The 27,522-nt window shown below is 41.8% G+C and overlaps 1 protein-coding gene across 1 annotated transcript; it reads left to right on the top strand.

Moving 5' to 3' along the window:
- Positions 1-8,674: 8,674 nt before the first annotated feature.
- CWC15 (CWC15 spliceosome associated protein homolog) lies at positions 8,675-26,615 on the top strand. Its single transcript, XM_059826245.1, has 7 exons — positions 8,675-8,724; positions 11,065-11,203; positions 13,318-13,430; positions 14,359-14,447; positions 15,306-15,416; positions 25,398-25,516; positions 26,266-26,615. The coding sequence occupies exons 2-7, from the start codon at positions 11,073-11,075 to the stop codon at positions 26,393-26,395; spliced, it is 693 nt and encodes a 230-aa protein (XP_059682228.1). The 5' UTR covers positions 8,675-8,724; positions 11,065-11,072; the 3' UTR covers positions 26,396-26,615.
- Positions 26,616-27,522: the final 907 nt, after the last annotated feature.

The following is a 27,522-nucleotide window of genomic DNA, read 5'->3' as shown; positions in this document are numbered from 1 at the left end:
GCACCCAAATGAACAGGAATCCGCTGGAGAGCACCCCAGCCCTCTACCCTTCTCCCAACACAAGGCAGTGCATAACCACTCCACATGTTTCTAACTGAACATCCTTACATCTGATGCGGAGCGCTTTGAAGCCTACCTAGCACAAATTATAGAGCTCATAGCTGGTAAAGACTGCAGGAGTTGGAGTTGTTGGAGTAGGCAGGCTCCAACGCAATGAAAACTTGAAGGGGGGAGAGATGCGAATAGTGCAGAAAGAGCATTCATCGCATGCCAAACATTCCTGTGCAAGCCCTACCCCCACCAGCTCCAGCTCCGTTGCTGCTTCCCTCCGCAGCCGCTCATCCAACCGCTGTGCTGTGGTGGGACTCCCCACCGGCAGCATGCAGCCCCTTGCACAGGACCGGGATTCCTCCCTCTATTCCTGCTTAAAATTTTACCTGCAAGGGTGGCAAAACAAAGTTACTAGGGGCATGATAAGGTAGTACTGGATAGGAGCAATGAGGTCAAGCTTCTTCATGTGCATGTTTTTGCACGTGAGCAGCATAGGCTGCAGGGACAGACGTGAGATGTGGCTGCTTTTACTGCGCTCATGGCAGGCGACAGGCCAACGAGAACAGGAAAGGCAGGGAGGGGAACGTAAAGTTCGGTTTCAGTTACTAATCCTCAGCAGCAATGACACAGAAACAGGCAGAGTCTTGCCAAGACAAGGCACATCTGCAGACACGTTTGCAGCACACACCTTCTCGCGGTGCCCCAAGTCTGCAGGGGAGCATGCAACGCCCTGTTCAAAAGGCCTCCTGCTTCTGCAGGTAGGGCTTTGCTTAACACCCGCCGTGGAGCTCCACGCTCAGCTGAAGGAACTGGCCACCACAAATCAACTCTGCTAATCAGGTTTTGATACTCCTAACCAGCACAAACCACTTAGACTTCAGCTGAACTCTGAACTCTGCCCAAACCCCAAAGCACAACAAAAAACAGGAAGGAAACAAATTTTGCCAGGCTCATCTCAGCTGGGAAAGGCTTCAGTCATGGTTAATAACTGATCTGGTAGGAGAAGCCTGCCTCATCCCTAGTCTGTGTCCCATAGCAGGACACAGTGTACAAGTCTAGCTCAAACAGAGGTGACGGTTCTGATGGTAAAATTACACGGCAAAGCCCTCTGGGCTTTGTAATACAGGAAATCAGATTTCATAGCCTGCTGTTACATGGAATATTGCATCTCCAGATTGCAGAGCAAAACCCTTTGGTCCATTATCCATGTTTTCATAAAGAAGGAAATGCGCAGGACTTGGGGAGAGCGGGTTACTTTTTCAAGGTCCCCAGGCTAGTGGCAGTGCTGGGAAGAAAGAAGTTTCCTGAGCGCCAGCCCTATGCCCTCTGCACTGACACAGCCCCACATAGGGAAAAAGCTCCCTCGAGGCCTCAGCAGATAAAATACTGTGAATTTGCAATCAAGAGATAAGAGAGAATCCACCTGGTTGATCTCATTTGTGTGTCAGGAGTTCATTGTTTTCCAAGCTGTTGTTCTTTTTTTTTTCATTTGAATCAGAGTAAACTCGCTTCTGCCCACATCTGAAGGAAATAATGTGAGTGTTTAAGACTCTTCCAAAGTCAGAATTGCCTCGCTACTGGGTGAACCCTTTGCACAGTGTGCTAGTTCAGTAACTAAAGGATAACTAAGGATAACTAAAGGTTATCACAGTGGTTAAGTGAGCTCACCGCTGGCTGATACCTGCCAGAATCCTGTTAGGTAAGAAAACATGATACATGCATATGGCATCTTTGGAGGAGGTGGGTATTGATCCTATGGCTGAACTTCTTTTCAATGAGTTTGAGGACTGCACTACTGAGATGTTACTGGAAAGGAATCTGAGTTGGGTTTTAACTTGGTCAGGATGACACTTAGCTGTTTTACTCTTCTTACAAACTCTTCCTTGTATTCCTGGTTTGGGGGCTTGAGATACATTAGGACAGTCTGTGTTTTCACACTGGCTGCTCTACTCCTTATAGCCCCATTTATAAAAAGGACTGAGCTGCATCTTGAAGCTTTCAATAACAGAAATTTTAAATCTAGAAGGATCTCAGCTAACCTACCCTCATATTTGGAACAAAACTACTTATTTGGTTTACTATGTAACCTCAATATCTTCTGCCTGCCTTTATAACATACTAATGTAATACAGGGCGGGATTTTTTGAGATTGCCCAAGACAAGTGAGTGAATCACCTCCCAGACAAACCTGTCTCACTGTCCATTGAACGTAAAAGGAGCCTTAAAGATTTGCCTAGACTAGATACCTCACTTACCTCGAGCCCTGTGAGAGTAATCCTAAAGTTAAGGGAGAGCAGCACATAAATTGAGGACTGACTCAGACAGAAAATATTGATAAAGAGCTAAAACAGAGGAAAAACTTGTAGAGCAGTATGGGTACTAGCTCCTGATGCTATTGCTAAAAGTTACAGCTGCAGCTGGCTCTTACAGAGACGAGTGCGTCTCCACTCCATCCCATCCAATAAACTCACTTGTAGAGTACTTCACTGGTTTCTTTGTTCCACATCCACATGGAGAAGACAGAGGGAAATTGAGCAAGTCTAAAGCCAGAGCCACTGTGGTGCGTGGACGGCCAGCCCTTCCTTCCGTCTAACGCCGATTTTTCGGAGTCTGGGCACTGTGCTACTGAGACTCCTCCCAGCCAGACTGAGTCATCATCAGCCAGCATTAAGAAAAGGATAAAATTAGCATAGCTATTAGTAGAAATGTTTGGCTAATAAATAAAACATGGGACATTTTTGCCTAACAGTGGATGCAACCATAGACAGAGGTATGTCCTGGCTGCTCGCCTGGATGTAAATACTTCATGGCTAAAATTCTTTGCTTTGTCCAAGCTCAAAAATAATCGATTCAGTAGAAACAAGAGAGCCTCCATAGAGCTGAGCGTGCATCCAAGACTGTGAGGCCAGGAAGCATGAGCTGTGTGCATCTCGGGGCGTCACTCGTTCCTCCAGCACCCTCCCTCCCCACATCCCCAAGTGCCTTTCAGTTGATGTCACGTCTCACGTTGAAAGAGCGCTGGGATCTCAGCAGAGAGCCATATGCATGGGGAAGCAGACAGAGAAAGACACAGTAAACAGAACACGCATTCAAAACCAGTATGTCAGACCTGCAGCGCTGGTCCCGCTCATTTAATGGCTGGCAAAGGAACCACAGTCTGTGGCGGTGTCTGATGAAGGTCATCACTGCCTCAGGCAGGATCCAGCTACTTGCAGGAAATTCCTGCTGACTCCCAGGATTTTCCCTCTGTTGTGAATAAGTCACAAGGTCTCTCCCTTGCTGCAAAGCAGGAGTTCACACCCTCTAAATCCACCCAGGATGGTAGCACTGAATGCACAAAAGGAGATAGCAGCCCAGGGGATGGGACGCAGCATAGAAGCAGAAAGTTGGAGAGACGATGCAGTGGGAGGCAGCAGGGAAAAGGTTAAGGGCCGGGGTGACTTTGTGAGCACAGAGAAGCAGCAACACAAGGTTTTTACTGTCCCACGGCAGCAGGGAGGGTGTGACAGAGAACTAAATAGTGCACGATGGCTTCATCGGAAAGCAGTCCCCACTGACTCACCAGCTGAGTCACAGCCTTGCCCGGCCTCTATTCCTTTCCCAATCAAGGAAACAGTAACTTCCCACAAACTTCTTTTAAGGCTGCCATTCAGATGCTGAGCATTCCTGCACCAAGCCTCCACTCTTGGCAGTTCCCTGTGCCCTTCCATGTCTGTAATCCAGCAGGAGGCATGATCCTTCAAAGCACACGGTGTCCCAAGGGAGGAAACTTGCAGCAGCCTCTCCAAAGCAGAAATGGGACGTACTGCTGCTCGGCCCATGCAAGCTGTGCCCTGAACAGCAAAAGATAGGCTCTTACAGGAAGGGAGGCAAGGGGAAAATTCAGGCTGGGAGATTTCCGTTCTGTCACTGAACCTCTGCCCTGCTCAAGGAAAATGCTCATGTTCACGGTACCATGCTGCTTTGAAAGAGGAGATTGCACACCCTGATACTGTACTTTAAGGGTGGGCAGAAGATAGCCCCAGTGCCTTGTCCTGGTTTCAGCTAGGATAGAGTTAATTTTCTTCCTAGTAGCTGGTATAGTACTGGGTTTTGGATTTAGGGTGAGAATAAGGTTGATAACACCCTGATGTTTTAGTTGCTGCTGAGCAGTGCTTACACTAAGTCAAGGACTTTTCAGCTTCTCACACTGCCCTGCCAGGTGCACAAGAAGTTGGGAGGGGACACAGCCGGGACAGCTGACCCAAACTGGCCAAAGGGATATTTCATGCCATAGGACATCATGCTGAACAAAAAAAAAACTGGGGGGAGTTGGCTGGAGGTGGGGGGGAACAGCCGCTGCTTGGGAACTGGCTGGGCATTGGTCAGCGGGTGATGAGCAATTGCATTGTGCATCACTTGTTTTGTATATTCTTTTAATAATAGTAATAATAATTTTTACTATTATTGTTGTTGTTGTTGTTGTTATTATTATTATTACTATTACTACTATTATTATTTTCTTCCTTTTCTGTCCTATTAAATTATCTTTATCTCAACCCATGAGTTTTAAATTTTTTCTGATTCTCTCCCCCATCCCACTGCAGGAGAGTGAGTGAACGGCTGTGTGGTGCTTAGTTGCTGGCTGGGGTTAAACCACAACAAGCCTACAGTGGGATACCCAAAAATTCAGGAAAGAAAATTGCCTTGACTAAATCCCCATCCAGATTCTGAAACAATCAGTGAAAAGCAACAATTAAGGGTAATGTTACAGATGGAAGAAAGGGGAACCAGATAGCAGAGTATACATGAAAAGTTTTAAAGAACAGAAAAATGACACAGGAAACGGGGAAAAATCCCTGCATTGGCAAGGCTAAGAGGGAGTTTTTAAAGTCCGTTAGGAATGCCAGCATTCTTCATAACACTACAGGCCAAGAAGTAGATGAGAAAAACATTAACAAGATTCCAAACAGGCACAAGGTTTCTATAAATGATTCTGTTTTCTTTCAGGACATGATGTCTTTTGCAGTCTTGCAATAGTCTCAGAGAAGGACCATCATTTAGGAGAGACCTGCATCCTAGAGCACTGAGATAACCAAAGAATATTGGCCTCCTGGTGTGATCCACAAGCAAATATAAAATCACACTGAGAATATGTAAGGGTACCATAAAGAATTTGGGATGGTAACTGAGAGGCCATGCCAGTGACACCAGCAAGGGATTTCTTTTCAAGACAGATGCCTTTAACAAAGCCAAACATGTTTATTAGTCTCAGCTCAAAGACTACATGGAATTTTCTAATACAGAAAGCAACAACCCTGAGAAGGATTCAAGAGTCACCATGGACATGCACCTGGACTCAAGCACCCAGTAGAGTGGTGTGGGGAAAAAGGCCACTGTGATCCTCAGATAAATAAACAAAAGCCTAGAAAGCTGGGGGAGGAAAGTGATCTTATCTCTATTCACATTAGTGGAGCTGATGCTGAAACAGTTCTTACACTCCTGATGTTGATAAACTGGATAGAGAGCAAGAAAAAGCCCTCAAATAATTGGTGGGAGTAAGGAAACGATTCTAAGAGACTTTCTAGCTCAGTCTGCTTACCTCATCCAAAGGCAGTTGCAAGTATAAATACCTGGCGAGAAAACAGGCTTTTAAAATTACTGGAGAAAGGCACAACAGGCACTCGTGGTTGGGAATAAAGCCAACTGAAATTAAAAATAAGGTGCAGTTTTAAACTTTGAGGATAATTAATCACTGGAGGAAATGATCAAGGGAAGTGGTGACTTCTCCTGCTTTTCATGTTTTCCACGCAGTACAGAATACCTTTCTAAGAACTGCCACAGCCAAATTGCTCAGCAGAGGAATAACTGAGCATGCATCCGTGGTGCCAATTACTGTGTGCAAAGAGATGCAAGGCTTAGCATGCCACAGGAAGAAAGAAGTCTTCAGCCTTGAGCTGTGTTGTGATTAGAGCAGCCATGGGAAGGGGGAAGACCTGGGGTTTTGTCATTGTTTATTTTTTTATGTTATCTGATGTCATTTTAATGCATAATTCTGGAATCCAGGAATTACCACTTACAGACAAGCAGCCATACCATTGAAATTGACTGGGCTCCCTTCTACATACATGCTCTCTTTCTTGATGAATCTTTAATTCCTTCCCTTACGCTCAGCTAGTCAGCTTCAAAAACACAGGGAGAGCATCCCTAAATATTGAAGCAGCCTAGAGCTGCCTGACTGATGGGGCAATGCTTCTCCACATGCGGGGTCAAGTCTGCTCACGAAAGGGCTGTTGGACATGCCCCGGAGGGGCTGAAAGGCCGATCGTGGTATCTACAAGTGCTGGATGTGCTCTGAGAATAATGATTGGATGAAAGTTCTCTAAGCACTTGAGCTGGGGGATATATCCTGCTTCTATTAGGCCTTGGTGTGAGCAGGATGCTAAAATTCTTAGATCTGAACTAAGAGTCCAAACAAGTTCTATTTTGGGCAAAACCGTATGTTTAGAGATCTTTAAAACCAACTGTCGTGGACCTGTGAAGGTTAGGTGCCTCTGCAACAAGACCGAGTAGGGATTTTCAGGAGTCTGGACTCAGGCACCACCACTCCACCAACATCCTCCTTCAGTGCCCAAGTCTTCTAACGAAACTAAACCTTTGACCATAAAACATGTCTGTAGCTATTTGTACTTCACATTGATACACAAAAGTTGGGGGAAGGGAAGCACCTTGGGGTTGTGGCGAACAATTTTGGCCAAAGACACTAGGCCAGTCCTTTATTATTCAAAGAATCACTGTATCTGTTCAGAGCAGGGACTGAGCTGGTTTTTTAGCTCTCATCTTCAAGTAATCCTGCATGCAGAGAATGCTTGCCATTTATTCTTACCCGACATCAGAAGTCTCTTTGGTTTTTGAGATCTTTAATGACGACTTGATACCATTTGCCAGATGGATACTAAAACTGAACATCAGACAATGCCCTCAGGACATGTTACTGAGCAAAATACAACATTCTGCTGCACCAAGTCAGTCAAATTAGCATAACAGCTCCTCCTGATTTAAAGTCCACAGATTTATAATCTATGAATAACACCCACCATCATAGGATGATGCACTGATTTCAGGCTGCTGTCATCTGCAGCCTGACAATACTGAATTCCCAACCGCCCAGCTGGGAAGCCAGGCTCCTCTGCACGTCTAAACTGCCTGTAGTGAAATCAATCATAAACCCATTTCACAGGGCATGGACCGAGGCTTGCAGATACGAAAATGCAACAGTGGATGCTTGGTTACTGACAGGTGTAGCTCTTAGGAAATGACACAGCAATTGTTGTTACTATTTACCTGACTTCTGAGTAAAGCTTAGCATTTATGACAAGTTGCTTAAAACAACTGGTTTCTTTGTACACCAAGGGCCCACTTCTTCCAAGTGCTTTCTCTGATGGCTTGCTGACCCAAAGGCTGTGATTTACATTGTGGCTGTAGCTCTCTGGCTAGCGATATCTTTGGGGCCCTCTTGTGGACTCTCTTCTAAATTGCACGCTCAGGGAAATGTTTCCGTGTTAATTTGTACATACATCAAAGAGCCTTTTACTTCACACGCCCTCACGTGGGTTCGCAGAAGTTTGATAATAAGATGCACCTAAAAGCAAAAGCAAACACAAGAGAGAAACTGCATTTTAAGAGGGGGACTTTCATGCCCGAGTGATGCTCATTTACACTTTGGCTTCTTTACAGAGACAGAAATGAATATACATCAGGTAAAGGAATTCTTTGTAAGGGGGGGTGGGGCTTGCTGACTGAGAATCAGGCTTAGGCTAATGTTGCTAATACAGACCTCTGAGCAAAGAAAATGACTGAGGAGTATTCCCTCTTCCTCCAGCTGCCTTGTTTCTGCCTTTCCCCATCTTCCCCACAAGGATCCCAACCCGATCTCCTTAATCCCTTTCCTCTTCCATGGCTGCTCCTTTCACTCCAGCCCCCCCTAGCACTGACACCCAGAGTGAGCCCTTTGAAGCCATGAAATGCTGTTTCACGTAACTAATACACCACCATTTTCCAAGCCTCCTACATCACGGGAGCAGCCTCTGGGCAGACTCCTCTGCGATACACAACTTTCAAGTCTATTCATGAGCATGTGAGAGAAGACCCGACAGTGGCTCACACCAGGAGGTTACAGTTACGGTTGCAGTAAGTCCTGAGGCCCTCTCTCTCCGCCTGCCTGTCCCCTGGCTTCCCCTCACCGCACCGGCGAGGGCCCCGCGGCCTCCACAGGCCGCCGAGGGGAGGCCTTGTCCCGGCAGGACCAGCGCAGGGCCACAGCCTGGTAGCACCTCAGGGCAAGGCCCTCCTCCAGGGCAACCCCGGGCCCGCAGGACGGGCGCCCCAAGCTCCCTGCTCCGAGCTGAGCTCGCCCGACGCCGATCTGAGGGAGGAAGGAGAAGGAGGGCAGGACGAGGCCCCTGTTGCTACGCAGACAGCAACGCTGCCACAGCGGCCACTTCCGCCTCGGTAGCCATCACGCTCGCCTCTCTCACGTGACAGTTCCGCCAGCCCTCTCTATGGTAGGTCCTCCTTCGGCGGCGGCTTCCGCCGCGTTGTGTCTATTGCTCCCGCGCGGTGCCTTGTGGGCGCTTGGCGGAATTATGGTGGTGGCGTAGGACCTGGTTGCGCAGGGTGGGAGGAGGCCGAGGTGTAAGTACCTGGCGAGGCGGCGGGCGGGCCTGGCCAGGTGCGGGTGTGCTTGGGGGGGCTGTGGTGGGGTCCCTGAGGGGGAAAAGGCGGCCCTGGGGCAGCGGGTGCTGGCGGGGTCCCTGTGTGGGGACGGGCTGGGGCACGAAGGGGGCCCTGGGGGGCAGCTGGGGCGGGAGCGTTTCTGAGAACAGCGGAGGGCGGTTGGGTTGGGGGGTGAGGGGGCGGCCGGTGGCCCGACGGCGGAGCTGCAGGTAGCGGGCGGTGTGGCGGAGCCCGCTGGGTGGAGGCGGGAGCAGGGCGGTGCCCCGGCCCCGCTCCTGCTGCGGGTCTGGGTTTCCGCGGGTGATTGCTGGGCCGGTGCCGAGGTCCGGGCTCCCCCATGAAGGCGGTCAGGAGGGGCCGGCTGTAGCGCAGCCTGCGCGGCCAAGGCAGTTCAGCTCCAGGCCGAGCCCAGTCACTTTCTCTTGGCTAATAACCCCTGCGTGGCCGGTCCTGTCTTCATGTAGCGCTGAAGAGGCTTCTCCAGGGCTGTATTTCTGAAACTGAAGAGGTCAGTGTGACGGTCCCGGCGTGGTTTCAGATTGAGTTTGGGTCCTTTAAGGCCAGGCCAACTACAGACTGACTTCATGAAGAAGCAGGGACAGTTTCCAGGGGATTTGTTAATGCTTCACGAAACTGTGCAGCCGCACTGGATCTGGTTCTTGACCTGAATTCATGGATCCCCCTGTTACACATAATTAACACAGATAAGTTGTGAGAGCAAGCGGCTCTCTTAGACCATGGGTCTGGCAGAGTCTGTGCCAAGACAGAGCTAAAATGTCTTGCTGAGCTCCAGCACAGCGTTACTGAAAAGCATCAGCAATCCTTGGTCAACGAGCCAAGGCTAGTTACTGTCTCACTTCTTTTTAAAGGTGATTCTGTCTGTTAACTTTGTTTTCTGAGTAGTAGTTCAATGGCAGTAACTGTGTTCTGCCTGATGGGATGTTACCTTGAGCGACAAATTATTTTATAATTTAACACTGAAGTCATGTGTTTTGTGATCTCATTAAAAGTGAAAAAATAACAAATAATGCAAGCAGAGCATAAGTAACTTTTATTTGTGTATCACAAAAGCATATGAAGCAATATCATGGTTTTTTCTTTGCTTTTTAATATTCTTTAATATGTTCTCTTATCATCCTTTAACATGCAACCTTCTGGTTGGCCAGAGTGATGCCTTGATGTATCTCTGCAGATATATCTCTCTTGTGTCTAACATGTCTTTAGTCTGTGGTTAATGGATGTGTATGTCTTCGTGAAGCAGGAATGAGCATAGTTTCAGACAGCAGATTTAAGAGGGCACTGGTTGATCATGCAGGGTTTTTTGGCATTGGTTAACCCTCTTAAACTCTTGGCACAGTGATTTAGGATTGCAGGGTCTCCAGCTCCTGTCCGGCAGCACTGAATGCAGTGCCTGCTGACAGGGTGTCTGTGTGGCTGAGGCTGGTCGGAGTCTGTTTCGCTCCTTTGCCACAGAAGAATCGATAGTAGTGATTTCGGGCATCAGCTAGTTCATTTTTTAGGACATGCTGGCGGTACGTGAGTTCCTGCAGTTTCTCAGTGAGAGCTGGTGAAAACTTCTGCATTTGTCTGAGCTTTTTTAAATTGTGCTTTGTTTACATAAGGGTAAAGCTGTCAGCCTTGTGCTACCAGGAAAACATTAACCCTAGCCCTTCAGAAGGTTTTGCTGGCCAGCTGGAACTCTGCACAGGTCGGTCCCAAAGGACTGTGCTGCAGTATTAACGACAGTGCTCTGCCTGTACTAGAGAACTGAACAGGGCCATGACGAGGGCTGGAGTGTTCAAGTTGCATCATCTTCATCAGTGTTTAATTATCGACACCTTCCTAGGCATGCTGTGGTCAGCCAGCACTTCTGGTGATGATACCTAGATATGGTTTATGGAGTAACAGAGAGGGCGTTCCCAGTAGACAGTCATTTTTGGCTGTCATTTTTCAGGAGGGGAGAGAGTTTAGTTACAAGACTGTACCACTTGCCTTAAGGGTAGGAAACTGACTCCTGGGCAGTTTTATTTACTTTATAAATGTTGCTTCACATTCTTGTTAGAGTCTGTGAGTCATCTTTCAAACATGTTGGAAGAGACTTTTGAAAATCTGAATAGATTCTGTCAATTCTGTCAATAAAAAGCTCCTTAAATTTCAAGGATCACGAGCCGAGCGATAGCTGGTATTCTGTAGTGGGACTTGTCATTGCTTCTACAGTTCCAGGAACAAAATAGTTGCTGGTGAATGTCTTTCATTGTAAGTTGTAGTAATGACTGCTTTTATTCCTTGATTCCGTAGTAGTTAAAATGACGACAGCGGCGAGGCCAACATTTGAACCTGCGAGAGGAGGCAGAGGAAAAGGTGAAGGAGACTTAAGTCAGCTATCTAAACAATATTCCAGCAGAGATCTTCCTTCTCATACCAAAATCAAATACAGGTTAGTATTGTTTTTTATGGTCTTATGGCAGAACAGGCTGGGAATGATTTTTTGTTATGAGCGGTACTCTGAAATTTTTCACAATAGATGTTGAGTTGATGTGCTTGACATTGAGCAGGCACCAGAGATTGTGCAGCAGTGCTGAATGGGTGGGCTGAAAGTGGGCTCAAAAGCAGACCTAAGAAATCGAATGCGTTGCAAGTAATTGGCGAGGTTTAATTTTAGTGGTATTTGTTTCTGCTTATGGAAGTGAATCACCAGAAGAAGGTGAGTTTGGGGGACAAAGCATTTCAGGCAGTGGAGTGGAAAGAAAATCATGGGGAACAACAGGACTTGACTGAGCCACTGAGGGTGCTGTCACTTGCAGAGCGAGATGGGATAAGAGGAACGAAGTTGAGCACATCTTAAAAGCAGGAAAATCACATCGTATATTTGGCAAAGGACCACTGGGGAAGGGGCATTAAGAGGAAGCAGGGGAATCATGGAATAACACTCAGGCAGTAGTACGTCTTGGAAGAGCTGATGTTAAACACTGCAGGTAGTTCATGGAGGTCCTGGGGGAGGAAATTGCTTTAATCAGTGTGAAAGATAATGGGATCTTACGAATATTTTTCTCTGTTTGAGATGCATAATAAATCTTAATTATGTCTTTGAAAGACTAAATGAAATGTGGAGTCAATGTGATACAGATATATTTCATTTAAATTCTCGGTATCAGCCTAAAAATGATTTTTTCGTCTAACTAATGTTACTCTTGTCAGTGAAATTACTATTAAGGTTTTGTATTTCCACTTTTTTGTGCAGAAGCTTACCCTTTTACCTCTTCCCTCCCGCCCTGTTGATTTTGAAGAATACATATGGATAAGGGAGTTGGAGTGTTTTGGAGAATACCAAAATCAACCGCACAAAAAGTGCTGTCAAATGCATTTTGTCGTTGTGGGAAAAATTGCTGGTGGTTTGTTTCTTTAGACAAAAGTGAGGTTTGGAACACCAGTCTGTTGCTTTGAAAGAAGTGTGTGGGGACAAATATGTACAGAAATATACAATGTATGTTTTAACAAATCCCTCCCTGTGCTTGAGAGGGAGAGATGGAGAGGGCATCAAGTGTCTTCTGTTCTTTCTCCCAAATACCTAATACAAAGTTGTCTTTGTTAAATTGCCAGGACTGCATCATTGCAGGAAAAGTTCAGTGTTTCAGTCCCACTCATGTTCACTTGAATGACACAAGGTTTGGGGGGATTTTGCAGCTATGTCAGGGTTCAGGTTTTTAATTACAAAAGCAAATGAAAGACTTCATCATAAAGACAGGCTGTGCACACAATGTCTTTGTAATGGCTCAAGTCTGGGTTTCTTCCAGGCACACTTATTTCCAGCACTGGGTTCACAGAAAGGTGAAAGGAATTGCTGCTTGTTTTTATTCATTAGCTCTTTTCAAGATTTCCACGGAAAATTCAGTGCTTTCTAGGTGGAACTTAGTGTGACTGAAATATAAATAGTCTGTTGCGTTTGGCCAGTGTATGTTATATAAAAAAGAGAAAAACATGTATTTGCAATATGTTTCACTAAAGCTAGCATTTTGCCTGTTCTCCCAACGTTCTTTTATATGGTCAAGGGAGATTATCTTGTATGTCTCTTCGAGGGGAAAAGGTTTATGAAAAGCATGTTCTAGCCTTGGTCTTATCTGTAAGCTTTAGAGACTGCGTTTGCATCAGCAACTTGGGATGTTAAAATGGCAAGGAAAATTGACCATAATGCTGGTAGATGTCTGCTAGAACACTGGGCTTGGACTGCTGGAGAACCAGAGATTTAGACATAGCTACAAGAGGTAGATGTGGTCATCCTGGTTTTGCAGGAATTTGTGCAGGGTCTTTTAATTCATTTGAGCGCCAGTGGAAGGAGCATGTGTGTGCGGCATTGCTTGTCTGTATGTGTGTAATGCATACAGAGAAGGGGGCTGACGAAGAGAGAATAAAGACACTTATGTCTACATGTTGATCATTTTTTATTCTTTATACTTACCTGTTCACTCCAGGATTTATTGACCTCCTTAAAAAAATTGCTTCCAGCTGCAGACTGTCAACTTCATCTTTTTTCTCCCCCTCATGTTGTTTTAGACAGACCACTCAGGATGCTCCTGAAGAGGTGCGTAACCGTGATTTCAGAAGGGAGCTGGAGGAGAGAGAACGGGTCGCTGCAAGAGAAAAGAATAGAGACAGGCCAACCAGAGGTAAAAACAAAAAACAAAAAAATCTTAATACCTTTGTGTGGCATTGCTCTTGCACATAACTTGGTGTTGTAAGAAGTTTGCAGGTTGCAGACAGCATGTCATGAGAGTAGAATTTAGGGTATTGGTCTGATAGTTTGGAGCTGTTGACCTGCAAGGGAATGTCCGCTGGCTTTCATGCTGGCTTCATGCTAGCAAAAATCTAGGCCAGCCAGTAGAAAAGCATAGGCCATCATGCAGGCCAGCTGATACAGTATGGTTGTAATGAATTGGCAACAAGTATGTACAGCTAATAAAGGGCTTTTTTTGTACTTGGACAAGCGAGACAGGAAGAAGGGGAATGACTCATCTTCTAGTGTTGCAGCACCAGTGTAACAATAAATCCATTTTTAAAGTATGCGGTTCTGTTCAGGTATAGTGTAAGTGATAATTAAAATGAAAATCAAAGGTTTTTTTTATAAATACTCTTTTTAAATATTAAGCTTGACAGAATTTAGGTACTTTAGGTTTAGGTGTGAAGGTATTGTGAGGTTTTCAAATTCACAGACGAAAGCAGATGTGATTTGGACCAAACTAGACAACAATAATGCTTTGGGGTAGTCCTCAATGGGAACCCTCCAACTGGATATCTAGAATAAAGGTATTTCTCCACAGCTTTTTCTTCAGATGTTCTTTCTTCTTGAAACAATGACTTAAAACTTTTGGAGGCCAAATTGTAAGTTTGGGGATGTTATTGCTTCTCTTGAGGATAGCCACAGGGAAGGAATTAGCACGGGCATTAAGATTGAGAAGTGAGGAAAAAGTGAGCATAAGCTTGTATCTCTTATTCTAATGCAGAACAAATTGTTTGTGAAGATTTTTGCTTTCTGACATTAGATGCTGTTAAATGAAGTGCCTTAGTAACTTTTTTTTTCTAAATCTTATGCCATAGAACACACAACATCATCTTCTGTGTCTAAGAAGCCTCGGCTAGACCAGATTCCTGCAGCAAATCTTGATGCAGATGATCCGCTTACTGATGTATGTGTCTTTTTCTGTCTTCTTTCCTTTCTTTGTCCTGTCTTTAGGATTTGCTGTTAATAAAATATGTACTTTTATTTTAGATCTGCTAAAGATTTAAGACAGGTTCCAACATGTCTTCCTTTTACAGTTACTCTACTGTGGTGGAAGTCCAGAGTGGTTCAGAGGATTCTGGTCCATACTGTAATGGTATTCTTGGAAAGCACACAAGAACTAGGGAACTGAAAATACCACTTGAAGTATGGGGAATGGGTGACTTTTTAGACTCTGTCAACTACTGAATTGGTTGGAATTCCCCTAAAGTAGAACTGTTGAGATACACTGTCTGCATGAGCAATGGATTCTTGCTCTTGGCTCCTCTCCTCATGCTGACATCTGTGAGTTAGGTCTGCAGCTTGCCAGTAAGCTGATTTTTTTTTTTTAATCCTGTTATATTTGGTCCCACCAATATTGGACGGGGTATTCGAGCACACTATTATAATGACTTGCATTACAATAATTAGAAAGTGATTGAGGACAGTCGTTCTCTAGAATCTGTCAGCTACATAGCATTTGAATTATAAAAAATTAATTGCAGTCATCCAAAAATCACAGATGTATATTTGTCTTGACTTTACTGTACAAGAGCAAATAAACAATTTGTATTGTATTTGCTGCTGCCACAAGCACCCAAGTACTTCAGAACTCAACCAGCAGCAAATTGCAGCCTTAGCTGGAGCAGACCAGGACTGTTTTGGGGGCTTTTTTTTTTTTTTTTTAATATGAGAGTCATCTGTCTGCAATAACCTTCAGAACTAAAAGCTGGTTTTGTTAAATTAAATGAATGAGCTGCTGCTTGTTTCTGTTTGTTGCTATTAGGAAGATGATGAAGATGAGGACTTGGAAGACAGTGATGATGATGACACTGCAGCTCTTCTGGCTGAACTGGAAAAAATCAAGAAAGAACGAGCTGAGGAACAGGCTCGAAAGGTAAAATCTCACCCATTAAGGAGCATCTGTTTTTTGCAAACTGGTGTTTATTAAAAGCGGTGTGCCTTAAGTACTTAAGACAAGTGAGAACTGGTAAACAAAGTAAGTGCCCTTCAACTCTTTTCAAGTAGAGTTTGATGGATTTGTTCTTCTATCTAATAATTGTTGTCAAGAATTTTTTTCTTTAGTAGACATACTGAACATTTTACTCACTGAAACATTGTAGAGACTTTGTAGAGGCATTGAGTCAAGATAATCTTGCTTTTTCGTGTGCAAGTCCTTCTATGAAGACAAATATCATACCAAACCATATAGAGGCATTAGTGAGCTACCTGTTATCCGGTGCAATTTCATTTGTTAACTAGCTTTTATGAAACAGGAAATACTATTTTTTTTTATTTATGAGATGATAATGTGTGCTTTTTTTATGCTTTTGCTTATGGCTGCAAGTGTTATACAGTGACAGTTCTTTCACAGCATTGGTGCTGTGTTGCCTTGGCGAGAAGCACCAGTTGTAACTGTAAGACCAGAACTATTTTCATGTGATTATACGCAGGGGAGATTATTTGAAAAATGTCTGCACAAAAATGAATTAATAATATGGCATTTAGTCTTTTCAGAACATGGAAAGTCAACTCACAGGTAGCCTTCATACCTCCCTATAATATCTGTCTCTACAGATAGAAGCACCATGTTCTACCCTTGAAAAGGGAGGAAGTCCCTGGAGTTAGAGATTGTTTTCCCATGAGCAGGGTCAAATCCTATGCTCTTGGCTCCCACACCTCCTTGGTGTAAGAGATTGTTAGGATGGAGTGCATTAGCAAAATCCCTGACTGATGAATGGACTTCTAGGGACTGTTTTCGGGAATAGTCTGTGTTGTCAAACTGACCAGGATTTAGGATGAACTGTACTGGCTCTGGCATTGCATTGCAACAGAGTTTAGAGTCCAGGTATTTCATCTGCACTACTGAAATGCTCTGCCTCTGGTGGTGTAACAGCAGTGGTGGATATGGGCGGCATTCCCTCTTCTGCTTTTAGTAAGCCCTTTCTTTTTTTGAGTAGGGTTTAAATCATTTTAGTGCTTTTGAAAAATATTGCATGCTTCAGTTTGAGTAGTTTTGTATGTTGTTAGACATAGATTTGACATTAGTGTAAAAAAAAAAATTCAAAAAACCTTCATCTTTGTATGAGGTAATCTGAGATGTTTTTAGAACATGCTAAATAAACAAATGCTGATAGGGATCTTTGCTGCTGTGACAACTTAATGTTTTGGTGCCTCTGCACTACTAATAACCTTATTGTAGCTTAACACACACGCTTATAGTTTAATGTTTTTCACAAATGCTCTCCAGTAGAGTCAACTGGCAGTGAACAGGGCATAATGTCTAGCAGACACTAGGAACAGCCAGGAGAGAATAATGTTTTAAATGCTGTACGCAGCAATGTAGTGCTTGACCACTCTTGGCTAACAATATAGAAATTTACCTTTAGAATCAACAAGGCCTGTAACTCCAAAATTGCAGAGCTCAATGGTTTTAAGTACCTTGGAAGGCTAAAACCTGTACTGTGCTGCTTCAGTGCAGAAATTTTGCTGTAGAAAGCTGTTGATACTTGACTCTCCATCTGGCCTGTGAGTGGTCTTTTACATTAAAGTGTGTCTGAAAGTGTCTCTCATGTCTGTATCTAGGCATTTGAAGCACATCACACAACAATGAAATTGTGTTCTGCAGTAATAACATGGTGAAAATTACTTTAAAACACTGGCAACAATTCTCCCATGTATTCCTATGTGACATGTACTAAACTATAAATTATGGGTAGCAATGTGTAGGAAAGACTTCTACTTCAGCTGTTCTTGCACAATGCTTAAAATGAAAGCTTAGATCTCTATGGATTTTTTCACTTTGCCTGATAGTTGAAATTATACATGTAGATTGAACAGCCTAACTTGTCACATTTCAGTGTAGCAAACTTGCATTAGGAAAATAATGGTAGTAAATTGCAGCACAGACAACCAAGTGCATACACTCGTGTGTGTAGAAAGTAGGAAAGTTATCATCTCTATGAAATTCTTACTTTGTCACTAGAGGGTGCTAAAAGCTATGAAGTATTTAGTATAGCATTTGTTTTATTTTGCTGTCTCTGAACTGGTATTATTTTTTACCTTCGTGGATGTTCTCCTTCTGCCAGAAGCAGGGTTTATAACGTCCACTGCTATGTGCGTACTGAATACATGCACGCTTATCTGAAATGAATAAGTTTGTTTCTTCCTAAAAATTAGTATTAGTTACTTATTTGCAACAGTGCACACTATTGCACACTCATTACCTACTCTATTTATCCTTTTGCTGGTTGGTGCCTGATAGGCTCTCTTAAAAACTGACATCTTCAGTAAATAGTTGTTGCTCTACTGGTAGTTGAAATTTTATTTTCTTGGGGTTTTTTGAGAGTAGGAAACTAAGACTATGTTGATTGGAAAAAGTGAAAACCAAGGTGGGGCGCAGCTTTGGAAAGAGTTTTGGGGAGTACGGGTCTCCTAGAAAAGATCACTTAAGTATATTGGCTTTAGGGGTGCAGTCTGTTTAGATTATGCCTTGTTTTCCATGGCTTTGAAATAAGGCATTACTGTCAAAGCATTTTAGAGCCGTTTTATATAAATACCTTTTCCCTTCAGACATGTGGGATTTCATGTTATTATGTATTGCAAAGCATAATTTAAACCTAATTTTGTAAGGAACCTTATATTAGTCATCCAGCTGACTTCAGGATAACATCTCATGTAGTCTTAATTGTGTAATTGCCCTAAGTCCTAATCCACATACAGGGATGGTTTATCTGCTGAAATGCTGCTGTCCATAGCAGACAGCTTGGGTAAACAAGTGGCAAAGCAAAGGGAAACTGCAGCGTGAATGCCTGTTCACTCTTCTGCACATCGTTCTCAAATCTCTTTGTTGTTATACAGACAGATTAACATGTCTCTGCATCTTCTTGGAACATGCCAGGGTCTTAACCAGATGAAGTGGGTAAAATACAGTAATATATCCCAAATTTGTGCCATATGTAATTTTTTCCTGATACTTTAGTTATTCTGATTTATTAAAATGCTAGTTCAATTATTTCTGAGACTTCATTTAAACTAAACTGTATTTTTGTTAACTGTTTTCACTCTTTGCTTTGGTGTCCAGTATTTTAAGTTGCCATGAAAGGAGGACTGCTCCTTTTAAAATGCATCTCTGGTGAGACAGCAATTGAAAACAAAAATGAGAATCTGGGGTTTTTTTCAGATCATCATGCTATCTGTTAACTTCCCTTATGTGGTAATACCAATTTCCATATAAATCCTCTGAATCTAATTTTGACAAATATTAGTATTAAGAGGGTCTAACTTCCTTCACACTAATATTTCCCTTTAATCTGTGAAGCAAATTTGTCAACCAAATAAGCAGTTGCTGTCAAAGCTTGTTAACTTCTCAAAATGCTTAAATTCCCTTGAATTCTGTAGAAACATGACATAAATACTACAAATGTTTTTAGAAACTGATTGAGCATGGGAATCCTCCTGACTTTTCTCACGCCCTCCACAATTTTAATCTCTCAGGTTGTTTCTAGTAGACACTAAGCTGACGAGGAAATTTTAGTTCTGAAAATAATTTTTGTGGAATAATTCTGGGCCTGTCTAAAACTCTACAAATGCTAGGTCTGCTGTCTGTGTGAACTATCCACAGGTAGGTTTCATGGAAACTTGTTTCAATATTCCAAACTCAGCATTACGATGCTCTTGATTGTCAATTTTCAAGCACTTCCTTAAAAGGTAAATGAAAATAATTAAAAACAAACCTCAAACCAGTGAGCAGCTGAAGGTACGCATGCAGTTCCAGCAAAGCTATTTTAACATATAGTCATTTTATGCTTATCTGAGAACAGAATTAGTGTTTGGTGTTTCTTACAGTTTTATTTCACGAAGTGTTTCTCTATAACTGAATATATTACTTTACCAATGGTCAAAATAGATCTTAGCTCTGTCCTGTGTTTTAGCCATGTCACAGGCTTTCAAATGAAACATTAAAAAATTAATCTTGATAGATGTGAACATTTTCACTTAAATTTTAAGGGTCTAACTAAAACTAGAATATCAAATAAGCATTTAAGAAAGAATTTCAATAAAGAGGCAATAGCAGATGGCAGAGTATGTTTCTTCATTAAATGTTTGAGACATGCTAGCAATACTTACCCTTGCCAAGAACTAACAATAATGTCCCCTCCCTTGTGGGCAAAACGACAAAAAATCTGCATGTAGACACTGCAGTTGTGATTACTCTGTGCTCTTATTTTTTGAAGTTTCAGTTGGTCATTTGAATCGCTGTATTGCATTGAGTTAGTAATTTGCATAGGATCAAATAACTGGGGTGCATCTCTGCATTATTAAGTTTTCGTTCCCTGCTGCGAAAGGCAGTGCTGTCATAGTTTGTCATTCAAAAATTAGCATTTAAATAAGGTTACGTGATTTTTTTTTTTTTTTTTTTTTCCCCAGCCTTCAATGAAATGTGGGTATTTCAGGTTTTCTTTCAGCTACTCAACATCTTTAAAAACTGAACAGGATAATTTACTTTAATACAATGGAGTAATTTCAGGAATTTCAGCACTTTCTGTAAAAGTAATCTTGCTCTGTGCTAAGGGTAGGAACTATACTAAAAAAAAAAATAACCATGGTAACAATAATGTTTTTCTTTCCTTTGCGGTCAGAAACAAATATACCAAGGGACTGTTATTCTTACAGCAAGATAAGGAATAATTGTTTAGTTAAGGTTAATACAGTTTTGTCTGCTTTCTTTTTTTTCCCCCAACTGTGATGCCACATGGTGAGTTCAGCTGTACACTGAAGGCTTGCTTTGAGATCTGATTCACATAGCAGCGTCTCCATCTGCTTCCTCGGGGTATGGGACTCGCTCTGCCAGTCCAGTCTTATTCCCCACACCATAATATTCCTGTTCTATTGCCTCTGCTTCTAACATGATAGCGATAACATGGCTGACTTCTGATTCATCTCTGCAGATAGTTGGTGCAACACACTGCCATTGAAAAGCACAACACTGCTGTTTGTAGTGATGGAATAATCTGTAGCATGTTTTTTTGCTAAAATGGCTTAGGAAAAGAGTTGTATACCTCATCTCGCTGAACGGAAAGGCAGGCAAAGAGGCATTATTTTGGAAAAGGTGGGGTGAATAGAGAAATACTGTTTTCCCTCTTAGGCTTTTCTTCTGTTGTGGGTTTGTTGTATCCATAGTGTTTTAGCTTAATAAGCCTTTGTTCCACCACACAGAAGAACAATGTAGGCTTTGAAGCAACCTGAGCCACTTCTTTTGTGAACAGCTGTGCTTGATCGTGCCTCAGAGGTGTGAAGCTCAGACAGCTATGAAGGTTATGTCTGGTCTGTTTGATTTGATACAACCCATGCTCCATCGCCTGGAGCGTCCCGGCTTTCAGTGGAGGAGTGGGCAATGGAAGATTTATGTGGAAAATTCTGAAACATAATGAAAACCTCATTTGGCTGGAGATGAGGGATTCTGCAGCTCTGGCCGAAATGTATAGCTTAGCTTAAGTGTAAATGTCAACTTTACACCACTGTCAGTTACACCTACTATTTCCTCCATGTCATGTCTCTAAGATACAAAACTTAGTGAATTATGTTTTTTTTAAAATCTTGAATACCTTCTTTGGGACGTTTTAGTGACGCTAAATAATACAAAAAAATCTTCAAGGATAATCTTCAGAATTAGCCTGCTTCCTAAAACTTGTAGCAAATTATGTTGAAATGTCATCCAACCTAGAATAGCTTTGAATGACTGAATTTCATAAATAAATCATCTGTGTGCCAGGTCGTCTTTGTAAAGTGGCTGAAACTGGCGGTGCCTTACTCAACAGATCTGTTCCCTGTTTGCTTTCAGACTCTAATCTGTTGATCTTCAATGATAAAGATAAGTTTATGCAGTTTGTCACTACTTCTAGTTGTGCTGCCTCTGCGGGTCTAAAAGACAGCAGAGTTCCGTTTGTGAACAGAGCTGAGAAGCAGCAAATGGCTGCACAAGTGCCCAGGGGCTCTGCAGCATCTCTGACAGGCGATAGGGAAAATCAAGTGTTGAAAATAAGATTCATGGATGTTTTCTGTAACTGTTGTCACTATAAAAGAATGTTTGACAGCTTCTGTTAGCATTGCATTCATGATTGCTTTTAATAATTTAATAGGTGCAAAAGTAAAATGTAATAATTCGAAATTCCTAAGATTGCCCCTACCATTTATTTTGTTCATAGTGCAGTTTTTGCTACCCTGCAGTCCTCTGGAACTGTAGTTGACTTGAGTCAATGTAGTTTTGTGCTAGCAGTTAGCAGGTTTAGACAGAAATCAGTTGAGCTTGAAATGCCAAGTTGTTGGGGTGAATGTACAAGTTATGTATCCCAGTTTCCGTGGTGGTGCAATGAAGATGCAGTCAGTAGAGCCGGGAGCATGGTTGGTCCTTACTGTATTACTCCTTATTGCATTCTCTAGATCTCTGCCGAGATATGAGCTCAGATGCCTACAAGCAGAAACATAGATGTAGGTGTCTTAATTTGGAGCTAAATCCTGCTTTTAGTCTTACACTACTGCTTATAGTGCAACGCTTCTTAAAAGTGTTATTTCAGTTTTGATTTTCTTTTTTTTTTTTCTGTCACCACATTTTGTCACTTCAGTCTGATAATGCTTTTTTCATTATCAGAAAGCAAACTATGTCAGGCTGATTGAGGCTGAAGGATATTACATGGATTATGTAAAGCAGAATAAAGTTAGGATGATGCCTAGCATGCCTTTTTAAAATCTTATTATAGAAAAATTAAATGTGAATCTGTGTGTAATAAGAACACTGGAGTAGTTACTAAAGTATGCAATTTTTTTTAAATGATTGACTTTATCTTCTAGTGATTCAAATGACTCTTCATGCATGGTAGAGAGTGCTGGAACAATCAGCTTTTTAGGAGTTGTTGAGATTAAATCTGAAATGGGGGAAGAGAGGGGAGAAGAACTGTAATTCCCTCCCAAAAAAATGCTGACTGATTCCAGTAGACTTTTGACCATCAAATAAACACTGTGTGTGGAGTGCGTTGTAGTTCTGTATTTGTTAGTGGTGTGTGGATGCATTTTCATACCTCATAAAAAGAACAGCATAAGATATTTATGCATGCCCCAGATAAAGTGGTGCATGATGCACAGGTTCAGTAATCTTGGATCACGGCCGAAGTTAATGTCTTAGAAATTTGAGGGCGAGATTGTGCCATGCTCTGCATGCCACCTTGAGAAGAGTTCCCCTGGAGTTCGGCTCTAAAAGGGAACACTGCTGTGTCTGTTTGAATATATAGGACTTGGAAGTTCTCTCTACGGAAGCATTTGTCAACAGGGAAGTATTAATTTCTTACAATGCTTTTATTAGTGCTGCCTTCTCTTGAGTATAGTCCAGTATGAGTTTTTGGTTTGTAGCATTCTTACTTGCTTTTAAGATTTGTCCCAGACCTCTTGTTTTTTGAAAGTCTCACTTGTAGTAGAGCATCAGAGATAACATTTAATAAGGCAGAGCTCATCTCATTTTGGACAACAGGGAGAACACTTCACGTGCTTGTATCCCACTGTAAGTTTGCCTAATGGGTTTAAACAGAATCTGATGACCTCTTGGGAGGTACCTGAAAATCAATACTCTTTTTTTTTTTTTTTTTTTTTGCTTGTACCAGTATCTTAGCTTTTGCATGGTTTCAAATTAGTGCTTTGCATGTATGTGCTGTACAGTAGTCTGAGAGCTGCTTGACTTCTGGTGGGAACATGACACGGACTGCAGTAAATCAGATTTCAGTGCTGTTGACTTCTCCATGTTAAGGGGAAAGAAGATGGTAAATCAAAGGTTGGCATACTGTGCAGAAGAAGCTGCATACATTTCTTGTCTGTAATCCACAGAGAAAAGAAATGTATAATTTGAATTTGTATTTCTAATATGGGGGAAATTGCTGTTACATCTCAAATATTTTTGCTGTCTGTGTTTCCTTATTTACTGGGGTGGTGATAACAACTGAAGCTGGAATGCAAATGTTGAATTCAGAGCTATGTTTTATAATGCAAAACTTTAGTTTATTTGTGTCAATAACTTCTAACTGCTGCGGTTTGTGTTAAAGCTCCATGGGTACAGCAGCAAGGCAAGCTTTGCCTATGCACATGTTTTAATATGGGCATTACAGGGCTGTGCCATGCTTTTAAGCCATAAGCCCTTTTGGGGACCTTTTCCCGTCCCACTGGCAGTTAATTGCAGTTGTTTCTAAATGTTATTTGTGAGAAGCAGTGTAAGGGGTAGGTGTTTTTTCATAACCAAAACTTGAGTAGATTTTGAAAGGTAGAATCTTTACCAGTGATCCTGCATCATCTGGTATTCATATGTATGTTAAGTAGGTTATTGTTCTTAAGAGGGTTAGGGTGTTTTATGGGAATATTCCACATACCTGATCAGTCCAGTTGAAAAACATTGTAACCTGTAGATAGTTTTAGTAATATATCACTTAGTATTGATTAAATATTTGAAGCTAGAGAACTCTGGCTAGCATCAGTGTTCAAGTTTAGCACTTAAACCTGGTAAACGCTATCATAAAAAAACCACATTTCCTCTTTTGGGATCTCATAGCAGCCCTCAGCCATGAATTTTCTGCAGTTTGGGGGAAAAAAAAACCCCACAACCTTGTGATCGCTTTGTATTTAGTTTATATAATTTTTAAAAGCCATGGTTTGAGTCTCCTGCAGTGCTAATGAGACTTCAGTGGATTTTTTTAAGTAGAATGTCTTCAGACCATGCTTACCTGAAAGGAGGTTGCAGAGAGGTGGGTGTTGGCCTCTTCTCCCAAGTGACAAGTGACAGAACAAGAGGAAATGGCCTCAAGTTCCGCCAGGGGAGGTTCAGGCTGGATATTAGGAAAAATTTCTTTACTGAGAGAGTGGTGAGACACTGGAATAAGCTGCCCAGGGAAGTGGTGGAGTCACCGTCCCTGGAGGTGTTCAAGGAACGTGTGGACATGGCATTGTGGGACATGGTTTAGTGGGCATGGTGGTGTTAGTTGATGGTTGGACTTGATCTTACAGGTCTTTTCCAACCTTAATCATTCTGTGATTCAGCACACAGGGAGTGGGAGACCTAGTTAGTCATCCAAATTAAAGATTTTTTTTTTTTTTTTCCTTCTGGTACTTTCATCAAAGAGCAGTCCTTGTAATACATTTGAAAGGCTGTGGAAAAATATATTGATGTAAAATGAATATTATGTATTCATTTTGAAATCTGTGAACATTTAAGTCACTAAATATATTAACACAGCTTGGAAGCGTGGGCAGTGAAATCTACTTTGTGTTGCCTGTAGTACAGTGCTTCACTTAGGCTTAAGTTACATGCTTTTGACAGTACAAGGAGAAGAAAATTTTTCTGCTCCTTAATATGGGAACTCTTAAATAGTCTTATGACATCCACTGCTCAGTTTCATCTTAAATTTCTCAATATTCTTAACTGTTCCCTACGTAAGTTGTAGTTGTAAAACCCAAGCAGATTGCTGAAGATGATAGAGAAGTTTCAACATGCTGTATAATGTATTCTCTTTTCTCATGAGGATAAAAAAAAATCTTGTAATCTGTATATAGTTTTTAATATAAATATGTAAATCGTAAAGCTAGAATCTAACTGAGTATTTGGTGGAACATCAGAGGTAAGTAGAGCAGATATGAGGGTTGCTAGATTGACAGTGCATTAGCAATGTTAAGCTCTTTAGAGTATATCTGCTTCTATCCTTATTCTACTCATACAGCTCTGAAAAGTCTCAGCTAGGAATTAAAGCTCTATCTATGTCATTGTTCACAGCTAAATATGTTTATCTCTACCAACTACATGAGAAAAATGGCCCAGAAAAGTAATGTATCCATTTCTGGTTCTCAGGAACAAGAGCAAAAGGCTGAAGAAGAAAGAATTCGGATGGAGAACATTCTGAGTGGTAACCCACTGCTGAACCTTACCGGCCCAGCACAGCCTCAAGCAAACTTCAAAGTGAAGAGGAGGTACTGTGCAATCCGTACTGTGATACCCATCCCCTTACTCCCTCTTGTTACTCAGTTTGAAAATGTCATCACTGCGTTGGTTTTTATTTCCTTCCTCAGATCTTGTCACAAGCGGTGTAATATAGAATTGGGATACTGATGCATGAAGTGATTGGCTTGGGCATTTCTCTGAACAATCATCCTGCTACTTTGTGTTTAAAAAAGAGAGAAAGAGAGATTGAGAATTGTGTTTGTCTGACATTGTTCATAATGATACAAAAAGTAACAGGACCAAAGTACCTCAATAAATTTGACATTATGCTCCCCTTTAAAATTTAGCTGGGTTGGGATTTTTGTTTATTTGGGGTTTTTTTTTAGTGTAACTAGAATTAATAGAACAGCCTTTTTCTGAATACAATTCTTGTTTGCAGATACTCCAATTATTGTTGTGTTTATCAAAATTAGGGCCATTTAGATTCAAGGCTTTTTTCTGCTCTGTTCAAATGGTAAAGAAAATAATGATTTTTCTGTGAAGATAAAATAACCTTTAATCTACTGATACTCATCTCGCTTCTAACTCAGGAGCATGTAGGAGATGGCTTGGATTAGAAAAATAGATCTTTTTTTTTTTTTAAAGACTAAAAACTAATCCTAATGACTACTAGTTCTTAGTACATTTAAGTAGGAGGGCCAGACTTCATTTATATATTTTTGTAAATTTAACCTAATTCTCATACAAGCTTACTGAAGTTAAAAACTCTCATTTTCAGATGGGATGATGATGTTGTCTTCAAGAATTGTGCCAAGGGGATAGACGAAACAAAAAAGGACAAAAGATTCGTGAATGATACTCTGCGATCAGAATTTCACAAAAAGTTCATGGAAAAATATATCAAGTAGTACAGTTTTATGTGTGGTGGTGCTGAAGGACTTGGAAGGTTGTGGTTGTTCCCTCCCTCTCCCTCAGAATTCAAGGCTGAATACTTGGTCATGAATTCCCAAATGCTTTTCCAAGATCATCAACAGCTTCATAATTAGTAATTGCTATGTATCGGGAGTTTTTATTCCTGCAGTATGTTTTCCTTTTCAGTTTTAATTAAATCAGTTTGTGTTTCATGAATGTTTTTCTGTTCACGTGCATTTACTTTTACTGGCCGCCTTGTAAATGGTAGAAGAGAGAAGCTGGTTTGCAATAAATACTTCTAATTTTTTAAATTACTTTCCAGAACAACCTGTATTTATAGTGATGGTGGTTTGTAACTTATGTAACTCACATAAATGTCAGTATTATCAAAGATGGGGAACAGCTGAGTATGAGAAGCAGTATGAACTGAAGAGAGCTATATTTTCTATAGCAAACTGGACTTACTTCCTTGTAATAGCTAGTTAGAAACTTAGTTAATAATCTTCCTTTTTAGTTTCTTCTTACTGTCAACCAAGTTATGGTTTAGTGGGGTAGCTCCAAGTTCTTAGCAGCCCTGCTTTTCTGGGCTCTCTTGGCTCAGCGCTTCTGGGGTGATACCATGTAATGCTTGGGGGAACATTGAGAGGGGTTTTTTCCACTCCTTAATAAACCATTGCCATGCTCGGTTCGTCAGCCACAACCACGTGGCCGCAAGGTTCAGTCTGTGTGTGCGTGGTTCAGTAGTAATAGTGTTGTCAGAAACTTGCGAGTGAGCGTTTTTATTAAACGAGTAATCTCCTCAAGATACCATAGTGTACTTTGTTTGCTTCTTAAATGTCCATTTTAACACTTAATAGGACAGTATAAAATATGAATGACTGAAAAAAATCTCAGTTGTGAAGGGATTTTTTTTTTTTTTTTTCCCCGCCCCTCTTCTGTCATCTTGGTTGCATTTGAAATCTTGGCCAAATGATGCACTGGGTATGAACCTAACACTTGCAAAATGTAGTAGTTACCTGTCTACCTAGAAGGCTACAGTGGCAGAACTCAGATGTGTTCATGTAAATTTCTTGCCCTTTTCGTTGCTTATGTTATGCTTAGTCTAGTTCATTCTTACAGATAC

The sequence above is a fragment of the Gavia stellata genome, chromosome 1 (assembly GCF_030936135.1).
Source record: "Gavia stellata isolate bGavSte3 chromosome 1, bGavSte3.hap2, whole genome shotgun sequence".
NCBI classification, from domain to species: domain Eukaryota; kingdom Metazoa; phylum Chordata; class Aves; order Gaviiformes; family Gaviidae; genus Gavia; species Gavia stellata.
Note: the sequence above shows the minus strand (reverse complement) of the source record. Positions and strands in the feature narration are given on the sequence as shown.

Bases quoted from the DNA above. Each gene is read 5' to 3' on its own strand.
- CWC15 (XM_059826245.1), top strand. From the start codon at position 11,073: ATGACGACAGCGGCGAGGCCAACATTTGAACCTGCGAGAGGAGGCAGA. The intron at 11,204-13,317 runs GTTAGTATTGTT...ATGTTGTTTTAG, and splicing joins CATACCAAAATCAAATACAG to ACAGACCACTCAGGATGCTC. The intron at 13,431-14,358 runs GTAAAAACAAAA...CTTATGCCATAG, and splicing joins TAGAGACAGGCCAACCAGAG to AACACACAACATCATCTTCT.